This window comes from Chinchilla lanigera, unplaced genomic scaffold, assembly GCF_000276665.1.
Source record: "Chinchilla lanigera isolate Chin_1 unplaced genomic scaffold, ChiLan1.0 scaffold00001, whole genome shotgun sequence".
NCBI classification, from domain to species: domain Eukaryota; kingdom Metazoa; phylum Chordata; class Mammalia; order Rodentia; family Chinchillidae; genus Chinchilla; species Chinchilla lanigera.
The window spans coordinates 63,445,575-63,459,333 of NW_004955402.1; the positions used below are offsets into that span (position 1 = coordinate 63,445,575).

At 50.2% G+C, this 13,759-nt stretch overlaps 1 protein-coding gene across 1 annotated transcript in view; it reads right to left on the reverse strand.

Annotated features, from left to right (window-relative positions):
* Nucleotides 1–13,753, reverse strand: part of Pard6g (par-6 family cell polarity regulator gamma) — an 84,491-nt gene extending 70,738 nt beyond the window's left edge. The window contains exon 1 of the mRNA XM_005373130.2: nt 13,456–13,753. Within this exon, the coding sequence (XP_005373187.1) occupies nt 13,456–13,527 (72 nt within the window). The 5' untranslated portion in view covers nt 13,528–13,753. The remainder of the gene's footprint in view (nt 1–13,455) is intronic.
* Nucleotides 13,754–13,759: the final 6 nt, after the last annotated feature.

The following is a 13,759-nucleotide window of genomic DNA, read 5'->3' on the forward strand; positions in this document are numbered from 1 at the left end:
GCTCTGCTGGTGGGTCTCAGGCTCCCAGCCTCCACAGCTTGCCTCTCCAGGAAGAAGCCTGCACAGCTGCCGTGCCTCAGACCTCAGCAGCCTACACCTGTGAAGCCCAGGCACGGCCATTCACTTCTGCGCTAGGGCATTGGTTACCAGGGCCTGTCTGCCAGGAGGTCCACCCTATTCCTTGCAGGCTGAGGTGCTGCTTTCTTTATGGCTACAGAGGGTGGGGACCACTCCACAGGCTCTCCCTGACATGGGAATGAATTTTATCCCCTTGTTATTGCTGGTCCTAGGAAGAACAGAAGGTAAAAAAAAACTTGTTGGAATGCCCTCTGCTGCTGGGTACCTCAAGGAACATGCAGGATAAGAAGGAAGAACAATACCACAGGGCAGGGAAGATAGGTGATATGCTGCAGGTACACAGTGGAAGGAGACTCGCAAGTGCGCTCTGACCCTGGCTGTCCCACAGTGGAACACCTGGCCTTTGGGAACCCCTCAAAGACACACCAGAGAAGGCAGAGTAACTAAGGGAAGGGAAGGAACCTAAAAGGGCTGCCTGGGTTAGGATCCTCACCTCACCCCTGCATAATACCCACCAACAGGGCCTGCAAGGTCTACCCCACTCGCCCTGCCACAGAAGGGCCCACTCCTGCACAGGCCTGGTAAGTAAGAACAATCCATAGTCATCAGAAGCATGGACAGAAATTTCCACGGAAAATGCTTATCAAAATACAGTATTAAAAATGGAAGCAGTAAGAGAACATCAAACAGACAAATAACAACACACTCACAGACAGAAATATGATGAAACCAACAGAAGTGATATTTTGAAAAGGGTTTAAAGACTTGCAGAAGACTGTAAAATGTGAGTGAGAAAACACAGCACAATACTGAAACTGCTGTGAGATCCTGATTAGGTTAAAAATTACAACAGGACAATACAACAAGGCCAGACCTAGGAATCCTGAATGAGCCAGGAACCTGTCAGACCAAGAAGTCAGATCCAGGAAGTCGGAGCCTGCTGGGTCCACACAGGGTTTTAGAAACTTAGTATCTGCTCCTGGAAGACGTTCTGGCAGCATCAGAAACCCTCAGAGCCACTGAGGCACAGCACCTTAGCCTCCAGACCCACGGAATCAATCTATCTTTCCCCCAGATTCAGGACTCACCAGCACTCTCAAGACTAAAACTAAGGTGTTCAACAGCCCTTGACTATATTGCCAGTCACAGCCAGGGGCTGTTGTTTAGTATTTGTCTACCCTGGCCCTGTGCTGGGGCATAATGGTGAACAAACCTGCCTTCATGGGGCTGCCTGTTTGCTAGCGAGCAGGAAGTCAAATAGTAGTTACACATGCAAATGTGTGATTACAGACTGACAAACACCAACATAGGGACTGCAGAACCAGCCTCTAATGTAAACTGGGTGTATAAGGAAGGAAATAATATGGTGAGGAGGGAAGGCAGAAAGCATTTCATCCATGGCATAAGCTAAAGGAGACTCTGAAGTCCCAGGACACCTCTGTGGTGTGTCTGATGTTGCAGGGAATTGCTGCCTGGAAGGCAGGTACCAAGATTATGTGCCAAGACCACTGCATCATCTCTGATGTTCCCACCATTCATGGAGGTAGGTCCTGGAGTCACAACAAAACTCGAGAACAAAGAAGCCCTTACGTCCTACTGACAGAGTGGAGTTGATGCCTGGCTCTAACCAGGCACAGGTGGGAACTGGGCTCACTTTAGACAGGGGCAAATGAGGGCAGAGACTGTTAGGAATGGGATGCAGGTTGGAGTGCCAGCCAAATCCACATACATCCTGACTCTGGAGGGACTCATGCAGGTGTGTGGCTGAGCAAAAATCTAGAAGGGATTGAGATAAATTAACGTACTCCAGTGGTGGAGGAGAGAGTCCTAAGGAAACAAGCAGGGGCAGGGGACACCCCAGGTGGAAAGAGATGTCTAAAGCAACTGACAGGCATTGACTAGAGGGGGCATCAGAGTGGGGCTGCTCAGGAGCTGGGCACAGGGAGCACAAAGACCCTGGGGCCAGAACTGGCCTGGGCCTTGGCAGATGGGTCACGAATGCAGCTGCTCATCTGTTCCCACATCCCTGGGACTTCCTGAAATGAAATCCATGCTAGAACCTATCCTCGCCCCCTGTGGAGGAAAGACAGTAACATCCAACTTGTGCTTATGACAGATGGAAGAGTCAAAGTGCCTAGCTTCCAGTCTTGCTTTCCTTTACTGGTTGTGTAACTCTGAACAACATATTTAACTTTTCAAGTCTGGGCCTCCTTGGTAGAATAGAGATGAAAATATCTTCCTCCCAGTGAAGAAAAGATACTCCTCACTCCTCCTGGGTGTAGGATCTAATGGGAATGCCAAGTCCTATGCTCACACAGTGTCTGCTGGAAGAGGGAGACTTGTCCCCTGAGCTGCTTGTTCTCTGCAGGTTAGATAAGGTACATAGCATCTCACATCTCACAGGGCTGCTGCTAAGTCCTTTTCCAAACTCAAACTTGCAAACTTCTGTATTTGTAAGTAAGTCTACCATAGGTTTGCTTCTACTGCAGGCTGAGCTCCCATTGCCTAGTTTTGCCTTTGCTTTCTTACCCTGTCCTTTGCACTGCTGTAAAGTAGCTATTCATTAGGGCCATTTTCCAAAACAAAACAACTTTTCTGTAACACCATGAGACTGGAGCTTGCATTTCTGGTGGGTGCTGCACCCCCAGCTAAGCAGTTCAGAGAGCCTCTGCTAATGACCTGTCCATGCTGGGATCTGGAGGCCCAGTAATAGCCCCTGTTGCAGTACTGCAGAGGGAAATGGGTGAGGTGGCCAAGCCTGTGCTCCTGGTCTGCACCCCCTGCATCCGCCAGATAGGCTGTACACAGGGCCAAATGCACCCCACGCCAGGACTCCCAGGCAGGATCAAAGGCTCAGGCTGCTGAGAAGAGCATCTCACAGGATGCAGGAGACTGTTTAGGAAGCAGCCCATCCCTGAGCCTAAGCCAGGAGACCCTGGGGAGGGAGGCAGAGGTGGTGGACGCTGACCTCTGCAATGGCAGGTGTTCTCCGTTTCCTAGGAGGTGCAATCATGGCCAATGGAACTATCTGGATACAAGATAGTTCTGTAACTCAGAATTGTGGCCCTCAACCACACATGGCTCTGCCATGGGTTCATGGTCTCACTGAGTTTCAGGGTCTTCATCTCTACAGCCATGGAAACTGTTTACTGCAGATGTCACGAGCATCAAGAAAAAGCTCTACATCAAGTACAGTATGAAGCCTGGTGCAGATGGTGCCTACGAGAGGAGGCCTCTCATCACCACTGGCCTTCATTCAAACTGAGGAGAAAAGATCACCCACTCATGGAGTCCTCCAAGTGATGGATCTGGGTGACAGCCTCTCCCACAGGTCTGACTAGGCTCCTAAGGCAGGAGGGGCCCCCAAAAAAGAGGCTCCAGGAGGAACTCAGGCAATGCCACAATGGCGTAGCTCACCAAATGAGCATCACATGCTAATCCCTGGCCAGGCTGTGACCACTGCCTGGGCTGAGAGAGGCATCTCCAAGCCCTGACCAGTCTTCTTACTCCCACAGCCAATGAGGTCATGTCCTCGGGAAACAGTAGCAGGACAGGCAGCCATAAGTTCATAGTGAGGCTCTCTTGAGGGATAGAGCTGCATGCTGGCCCCCAGGGCAGGTCATCCCATGAAGAGGGAAGTAAAGCTTTGTTAACAGGCTGCTTCTCATGGCAGTAACTTCTTGACATTTATAGCCAGTCTGTTCAGAAACACAGGTCACCTTCCAGACAAACAATCTCTCTCCAGCAAAAGGAGCACATTCACGCAGTTTTCAGACAGAACACAGCACCTGAAGTGACACAGAATCTAAACTTCAACATCAATTACTCAGACCATAGCAGAGACCCAGGTGGCCTCTCCCTTTTGTCCCTATGCCAGGACTGGTACTGTGGGCCCAAGATGGCCACAGGCAGTGGGGGGCAGGTGTACCTCTTCTACCTTATGAGGGACTGTTTTGCAGGCAGAGAAGTTTGTTTTGTCCCAGAGAAACATCCTGCTATTTCAGACAAATGAGCCAGGTCAGGACTGCAATTGGGCAGCCAGAGACTCAGGCTCCTTGAGCCATGGAGAACAGCATACTAATAGTACTCCCATTTCCAAGTTCTTCTACAACAGCTGACCACCTAAAAATAACAGCACTCACAGCCCTCCAGCTTTCTTCTTTCACAGTCCCTCTGTGAGCCCTTCCATACCAGCATATATACCCCAGAAGAAGCCACCTGAGGGCAAGTGTTCTAGGCCTGGGAGCCTTAGTCCCCTCCATCTTATCTCAGAGGTACAGGCAAACAGAGAGATGTCTTGCCACAGGTCTGACTACTTCATGATTCAGCTTTTGACAATCATCAATGCAATAAAATAGAAAATAAATGCATTTGCTCAGTAGATGGGGCATTTAGGCAGAGCACAGAAATTCCCACAATCCACACACAACACCTTCAAGTGTGTGTACAGTGAGAAGCTGCCTCTGGAGTAGCCCCCCCAGGCACACTCCCTTGGGGAAGGTGCAAGGAAAACTCTTGCTGTACAGGTTTCTATGGTCCGCTACTTGTGAGGCTGCTGTGGGTCTTCAGTCCACACATACAACTTTGGCATTTTTGAAAGAAAGAATTTCCAACCTTCATCATACACAAAGACAGCATGTAACACCCTGTAAGACACCCTGTAACCTGCCAAGTGGCACTCAGGCTGGTCTTCATTCATCTCATGTGCCCAAGTCGCCCACAATACCCAGCCTATTAGATGGGGCCCTTGAGTGACCTGCTGCTGTGGACTAATAGAAAGCCGAGAAACATGTAAAGGCAACCATTCAACCACAGAACCAAGTGGAAGGTTATGAAAGGGGCAGGGAATGCAGCTCAGTGGTAGAGCACTTACCCAGTGCTTGTATGAGGCCCTGGGTTCAATCCCCATCAATAAAAGAAAAAGCACATTTGAAAGGCCATGAAAATAGAAGGAAAATGGAAACAAAGCTTTTGTAAATAAAGAGGGGAAGAGGGACGAAAGGGAGAGGAATGGAATGGGAAAAAAATAAGGAGCATGACATACCATGTACAGGTACAAATTCCCTCTGATGAATGTCTCACTATATATCTAAGATGTACCAATAAAATAGGAGAAGAGAAAGGCCATGAAAGTCCTTCATGCCTCAGCAGTAGGAACCCTAAATTCTACAAAATAATGAACCTGTTCCAGATTTACCTTGATCAACCAACAAATACTAAACTGTGGTTTGGGTAGTCCAGGAACTCCAAATCTTCAGGCCTGCTATCGCTATGGCTCAGCCTCAAATCCATACAATAATCACAGTCCACAGAGCCGAGGATATAGCTCAGCGGCATAAGCACCTGCCTGACAAGCCTGAGGTCATGAGTTAGATTCCTTGTACAAAAAAAAAAAAAAAAAAGATAAGATGTAATCACAGTCCACAGACACCAGAGTAAGAGCAATGGTGGGCCTGAGTCACAGGTGAGACCAGCAGCTAAGATCAGCCTCCACAGATCAGCCTTTATGCCACTTAAAATCAAAAGACAGCAGCATAGGGATGACTGATGGCCCTGACCACCACGCTCTGGGTTACAAGTCAGAGCTGCACATGCTTTATGCACTGAACAGAAATGAACGCACAAACTGCTTGAGGACAAGCACTGGAACATTTATGGCAACTTTAGTCACTGGAGCCAAACACTGCAAACAACACCCACCCCCTCAGCAAGAGAGAGAAACACAAGCTGTGATGCATCATACAAAGGAGTACAGGGTTGCAGTAAAAAAGTAAGAACTGTTGGTTTGCAATGAAAGATATGATGTGCTGATATACAACACAGACAACTGCACAGATGTCAGGCTGCCAGGAAACCAGTGCAGTGCACCCAGCTGGCATTGTCTTCACTTGCAGGGAAGTCAATGAATGTCACTAAGAATTTAACATGGGCTGAGCTATGAGAAGGGCCTGACACCCAGCCTGAGTTAATGTTGAACTATGAGGGTTTTCAAATTCTTTAAGCAGCAAGATCCTTCTTTTCCAAGTAAAATACTACATATATACCCCAAAACAGTGCAGATTTACTCAGGTTGGGGATGATGCCCTTAAACCCCAGGGCCCACAGCTTAGCACAGGGATGGGAGGCTGAGGGAGAGGCAGGGCAGGGTACAAACAGAACAGCCCTCACCCAGGAGCATGGGAATAGTCACAAGTAACTGCAGACACACCTATCACAGGAAGTGACCCAGCTCCCCTTATTCCCAGTGGGTGGGCCCTGGTACATCTGAGGCAGCTCTGCAGGAGGAAGCAGAACCTTGGAGATGGAATCCTGGCCACAAGCAGGGCACTAAGCAAATCAGGAGGCATGAATAGCAGCAGAAATAACAACACGGGTTTTTGTTTTGTTTGTACTAGAGATTGAACTTAAGAAGTGCTAAGCCACATCCCCATCCCCTTTTATTTCTTTGAGTCAGGCAGTGCCTTGCTAAACTGCCCAGGCTTGCCCAGAACTTGCAACCCTCCTGCCTCAGCCTCATGGCTAGCTGTAATTACAGTTGTGCACTATTATGCCAGGCTGAGTAACATGGAATTTTAATTTTCTAGATCTCTCTGTTTTGTTCTGCTTATCTTCTCCCTGTCCCATGACACTGGTATGATCACCTTCCCAGGCAGGAGGAAGAGTGGGAGGCTACTGGTCCCTTCAGAAAAACCATGGCAATAAGCCAACTGCAAATCCAGAGTCTATTACCTTCTTCAAAAAGTAGGCATTTTCTGAAGTACCCTAACAGCCCACTTCTGAACCAGCAGCTATCAGGAAATCCAGGTATATCTCATCTGAATCCATTTCACTAACATTTATTGGGTACTGACTGTACACAAAGCACTGCTTCCACATGTTAGATGCTAATTTTTCCTTGGAGCACCTCATTGAGAATGATGTCAATTTTCTAGGCGGGCCTCCCAGCATGCTAAATCCAATCAGCACCGTGTGGAGGACTGAAGAGCACCAAACGAAGAAAAATACAGGAAGCTAGCTGATTCCAGAATTGTCAATCTGAGGTTTGCCCCAAAGAACCAACCTAGCAGGTCTCTCTGTTGCTTATTATGCAGGTAACACATGACAGCAACACTAGGATGCTCACGTACCTTGGCCAAGTGTGCTGGATGGAAGGATGGCTGGGCTTCCTGGGGCCTTTGGATTCAGAGATGTGAAACTGGAGATTTGGTTATAGCTCGGATAGCAGAACGAACCCCCTGTAATCGGTCCATTCACCTGCTAGGGGCAGAGTGGCATCTGCTTTTGTTACCCTTGTACCCTAGCAGGGGACCCATGCTTGGCACATAGCAGTTGGTCAGTAAATGCACAAACAAAAGAATAGATGGAGGGTAGGACCAGACTTAAGAATGGCTACTGAACACAGGGATTCCTTTGAGGCCTTGCAGCAAGAACCTGTATTGTGACGCAAGGAAATAGAACTTCTTCCTCCAAAAGCACAAGACTTGCCCTCCCAGGTGATTCTATTAACTCTAGACTCAAACAGCTAAGGTCTTTCATCCTACACAAGGGGAGCTAGGACATGCATATCCATAGCTTGGGCTGGATTTCACAGCTTAACAATTCCTAAAAATACATGAGCTCTCTTCCACTGGTGGCCACAATTAGTAGCACTGATCATGGACTCTGGAATCAGAAAACCTGGGTTTCAAACCATCTTTTGAGCTTTACTGCCCTGGGTAGGTCACAGAAGCTCCCTGTGGGCCAATGTCCCTTTGTGCATAACGGGGATGAGAACAGAACCTATCTCACAGGCTGTGATGGCAATTAATGAACTATTATTTGCAATTGCACTGCATTTAGAACCTGGTACCTACATGCAAATATACACTGGAGGAGCATTAAATAAATACTAAGACATACTTCAGACCTGACAGTGGGCAATTTGCCTCAGCACCATATTCCCCATCCCTAGTATGTCCAGAACAACCTAAAAAAAAGGCTCAGGTGTGTTTTGGGGAGAAGATGTGGGCTGCAAATAAGTACAGCACATCCTTTGGCTCCCAGGTTCACAGTACCAATGAAAGTTGCCAAAAGGAAGTAAGGAGTCAGTAAACATGAGGATTCCACGCAAACAGCCAGCTGGACAAACCTCCCTCTCTTTTGCTCCCCGTAAAGGGAAGGTCAGGATGCCTCTCTCTGTGCTAATTCTAGACTTGAATGGCAGACATCAGAGCTTCTGAAACCTTGATGCTAATCCCTGATACTCTTCTTTCCCTAAAATTGGGAGAACTGTATCTGAAACGACCTGGGTCATAAGAAAGGGTTTGACTCCCCTCATGAGCTACAGTGTGTTTTTCCACTCCAGGCCATATACCCACAAGAGAGGCAGCCTTCTGAGGACAGTGACACAGCCTTGCCCCCTACACTAATATCCCAGCTGCACTGCTGACAAGTCTCCTCCGGATGTGGCTTCCCAAATTAAGTCCCCGAACCTGTTTAAACACATACGTGCACAAATACAACAAACCAGAATCTTAAAAGGGTGTAGCTGACACTCAGGTGAGTCAAACCACGTCCAGGCAATTCTCAACTGGCCCACAGGAGGCAAGTCTCCCCTGCTACCCAACAGGGAGGCCTGGCCTAAGCTCCACTGCACCAGTGTCTCACATCACATGAAAGGGTGTGTCCCTGTAACACCATGGCAGCCAACAATAAGCTCAGCCAGTGATGAGATCTTGGGGACCAGAGACAGGCTCAAACACTGTGCCCAGCCATCCTCAGCAGAATCTGGCGAGGCAATACGTGATGAACAGGGCATCAAGATGCTCCTCACACACTACCATCTCAGTGGACTGGGTTACTCTCTGTGACAAGGCCACTCTAGGGAAAGAATACCAACTCCATCCCACACTGAAAACCAGTCCCTGTCTTCCTCTCAGTACTACCTGAACTGACGGGGGAAACATCCTGGGGACAAGCAGCTCAGGCAGTTAGATACACAAATTAAAGATTTCAATTCACTAATAACTCAAGAAATACATATTAACACAAGGGAATACCACTTCACTAAAATAATCAGGAAGAAATGAGAACGTGTCCATTGATGGAAGGAGAAAGAAGAGGGTTTGGAGAGATGATGAGTAACATGAAACAGCAAAAGGCAACTGGTAGAAGAGAATTCCTTGAGGAACATTTAACAATAAGTACTCAAATCCTTAAAAATGTGCACAGTGGGCTGGAGATGCAGCTTAGGGATGAAGCATGTGCCTAAACAGCAAGAAGCCCTTGGTTTGATTCCTAGTACTGAAAAAAATAGTGCATTCCTGTCTCATATGTAATTTTACTTCTACTAATTTGTCCTGAACAAGTAATAAGAGTTCTGTACTGATTTAACAGAAACAAGACTCTTCAGATATCCTATATATGTACATGTTATATAAATTTGGGCATAAAAACTTTGTCAGGGACTGTTTATTATTGGAAAAACTGTAAAAATCCAAATAAGACATTTACTTAATTATGGCTTACACATGAGAAAGAATATTATACATTTTTAAAAATGTCTTTTAAGAATATTAATGATATGAACAAACATTTGCAACATAGGGTCAAGCTGGAGGTGGGAAGTTGGCTGCAAAAAATGTGCTTATATAACCCTAATTCTATAAACAATGTGATACTGGATAAACATGCATGTAACAGATCAGAAGGCCACAAGGTAACATTTAACAGTCCTCACCTTGGGACAGGAGGATCATCCATGGCATGTACCCCTCTTTGTGACCCAACATTCTTTAAACAAAGAGGCACAAGAAGGATGAAAGCCTTCAGTGTCAGTCTCCCAGACATGGACACTTGGAGCTTGGTGTGGTGTCAGCAGGGTCCTTGATTTGTCCTAAACAGGACTCTGGCACAAGCATAAGACAGGTGCCTTATGATGAGCACAGAATGGGTCAGACAGAAGGAGCTTGGCCCAGTGGCAGGCATCATCAGAATGGGAGAGGGAGCAGGTCCCACGTGGGGACCACAACCATGCGGCATGAAAAGGAGCCTGGGAGGGGCTGGGGATTTAGCTCAGCGGCAAAGCGCCTGCCTGGCAAGTGCAACGTCGTGAGTTCGGTTCCCGGTACCGGAGAAAAACCAAAAAAAAAAAAAAAAGAAAAGGAGCCTGGGGCCATAACTCATTTGACTGAGACGCGATGATCTATGTTCCTTCAGGTTTTTAAGCCTAAGCAGGGGATGGTGGGACCCATGATGCTGACAGAGTGAAAGGCTGGACTGAGTTCATAACAGCCATGCTTTTTATCTTCTTAAATGAAAGCTCATCTACTGCTGCCCCCTCTGGATTCCTCCTCATTCCCACACCAGCCTTCCTGCTATCCCTCAAGGCCTAAGCAGTTGGCCTTCTTCTCTCACCCTGAAACGCCTTTCCTAATCATTAGCACAGCCTCTGCTCTCATGACCGTAGGCCTTACAGAAGCGGAAGTCAAAGGTAAATGGGAAAATCAGCTGAACCAGGTAATCAGAAGTGCGTACTGCTGTTCTGGGAAAGAGCAGATGAGTTACTGGAACCAGGGATGTTCGGGAACGCATAAAGGGCAAGGGGGAAAGGCACCAGGCAAAGACCCCAATCTTGTCCAGGAACTGACCAGTTATGGAACATGACAATAATTCTGAGAGGACTGGAGGCAGTTTTCAGACCACGTGTCTTTAAATGCCTCAGGATCCTGGTCCACAGGGCTAAACCCTCAAGACCATGGGTACTCTGTGGTTTTCAACATGCTCTCACATTGGTTGCCACATTTCATCTAGGAAGGTAAGTGGATCAGGTATAACACCCATCTCAGAGATGAACTGAGCCTGGGCACCATGCCCAAAGGTAGTAGGTGGCAGAACCCAGGCAAACTCAGCTCCCTAGCTGTCAGCTCCCCATAAGCAAACCTGTAGTGCTGTGGTGATATGTTTAGGTTGTGTGAAGTGCTCACCTTTATGAAGTTCTGTCTCCTGTGTAGCATGTGACAAGAGCGGTTCCCAACAGAGACAGATTTCACCGTAACACATATTAACTATAAAAAAGGAAGACTGGAAGGTGTGTACTGAAGAAGAGCCAAGTGGACCCTCTGGACAAGCAGTAAGTCAGGTCCTATTATGGAAGCAGAGGGTGGAAGGCGCTTGACAGCTGGTCTTGCAGGAAGCCAGGTCCATGTGGCCCTCCCAAGAATTCCAAGTTCAACCAAAACTCTGGCTCTGCCACTTCCCTCCAGGGGAGCATCTAAACTGGACCCTATGTAAGGTAGGGAGGATACCTCTGTACTGGAGGAGCTGGAGCGGGCTAGTGGGTTATCACCCTAGGGAAGGCAAAGGCAGATAGATCCCTACTTCCCAGCCCTACTCCCAGCGGCCTACACAGGGCTATAGCCCAGAAAAGCCTTCAGGATAAGGCTGGTTGCTGGGGCATTCCTTCCAGATCTGTCTCAGGGCCTTGCTGTGTGTTTCCTAAGGCACAGAGTGCCACAAGGCTACTCAGCACCAAAGCAGAGTATTTAATATTAGTCAGTTCATACTCAAAATGAAGTAGACACTGTAAACAGGCAACAGAACGCTTGTGATGAATTGTTCTGTGCCCTGACTGTGTTGGTAGTCCCACAACTGCACAGACACACACACACACACACACACACACACACACACGCGTGAGTGCACACTACCCTGGGGAGAGCCATAGTCTGGGTCCTACAAATGTGATACGGTGCTACCCACACGTCACCATGTGGGAGGCCGGGCAGTGTCCTCAGATCTCTGTACTCTCTGCTTGAGAATCTACAATGACCTCTAACAAAACTTAAATACCACCCTGCTTAGTGGCCTTCATATGGAGTTAAAGAGGCCAAACAATTACTTTAACCCCTCACTCGTACTTATGGTTTCTTCCTTTACACTCCATAGCTGGTACACTGGATTTGGGGACTTAGGGGCAGAGGGGGTGGATGTGGGGCTAGGGTTATGGAATCAGTATTCAGGGAAAGGGCAAGATTTTATTAAAAATAAGGGATTCAGAAAAGCCTGTGCCCTCCCTCAATTGGGAGGAAATCCTGCAGCTCACAGCAGTGGTCTCTTCGCGCTCAGGACCCACCCCCTCAGCGGACACCTGGGAAATCCTGCACTCAGGGGTCTGCCCAGGAGCCAAGGAAGAGACTTGCCTCACCACTGACAGGGAGAGGGAACACTGGCCCTGCACCCTAGATGAGCGCAAAGCTGAGGGCAAAACTTGGCCCCTTTCCCATCCCTCTGGCAGCTCCCCCTTGCTTGAAGGGGTACAGGGATACGCAGCCAGAAAGGTCATGGAGGCCACTGGGCTCCCATTCAGTGGTCTGCAAAAGTCACCCACAGGACCAATCTTCACCCCCTCTCTGCCCACCACCGCCCCTCCCCCAGACCGCAACCCACTGAAGCTCCTCTGGGGCCCAAAGAGCCCACCACGGGGGCCCTCCCAGACAAAAGAGTCTGTAGAGGATCCGCCCCCACGAAGAGCAGAAGCGCCAGATCCTATCAGCCAATTACCCAGACACGCAAGGCAACTTGCCTGTTCGGGCACGCTCGTGCAGGCAGCAGGAGGAGCCCCAGCACGTCCATGGGGTCTGGGTCTGCCTCCCTGGTGCGCCCAGCGGCTGGTCTCAGCCTGGGTGGTGGTAGAGTCGCCCGCAGGGGAGGGTGCCTGGGTTGGGGGCGCGCCAGCGGCCTGAGGATCTGAACTGGGGGCGCATACTCGTGAGGTGCCTGGGTAGGGAGCGCGCTCGGGGGCGGAGGCTGGAGTAGGCCAGGGCCTCAGTCGGGGGCGCGCCCGGGCCCTGGTATGTGGTACTTTGCGCCGGGTTGGAGGCCGGGGGCCAGTTCGGGGCCCTGCTCCGGGGGCGGGCGGCCAACCTCCTTCTTACCGGTGATAAGTCTTCATAACCAAGGAGCGACGCAGCCAGGGCCCTTCTCCAGCCCGGACTCCAGACTCCCCTCCACCGCCCGGAATTCGCGCAGCCTCCAGCCCCCAGTTCGCCCCGGAAACGCCGCCCTCCTCTCCAACGTGCGGCGCGCCCGGGTCGCCGGTCGCTCGCGGAACAAAAGAGCAGCTCTCGGGGAGCGGGCTCTGCGCGTGAGGGCACTGTCTAGCGGCAAAGGCCCCGACAGGGCTCCTCGGTCTGCTAGGCTTTGTGTGCGCGTCAGGGCGGGGGAACAGCAGGGCCCCGCGCGCACATCCGCGCACCCCAGCCAGAGCGCGCAGCGCCGGAGCCCGAAAGTTGTCGGCGGCGCCGGCTGCCTCCCACACCGCTCACTGCCTGCCGGGCACCCCACTCCTTGGCCAGGGAGGAGGCGCAGCCGCCGGGGCGGGCCTCGAGGGGAGCTTACTTTGCTCTTGACTTCCACCGCGCCGCAGTCATAGAAGCGCAGGGTCTGGGACTTATGAAAACTCCGGTTCATGGTTTCGGCACCGCGCAGCCTCACCTTCGCCCTAGCTGTTCAGGGGCCGCAGAAAGGACCGGGAAGGGGACGTCCCCGGCTGCCCTCCCCGGCTCCGGCCCGCACTCGCTCCGACGCGGGGCTGCTCGCTGCGCTGCGGGCCGGAGCTGGGCGACCTCGCGCCTTGGGAACTCCAGGGGCTGAGCGGGAGGAGCGCCGACGAGCGAGGAGGACGCCGACGCGCGCCTAGGCC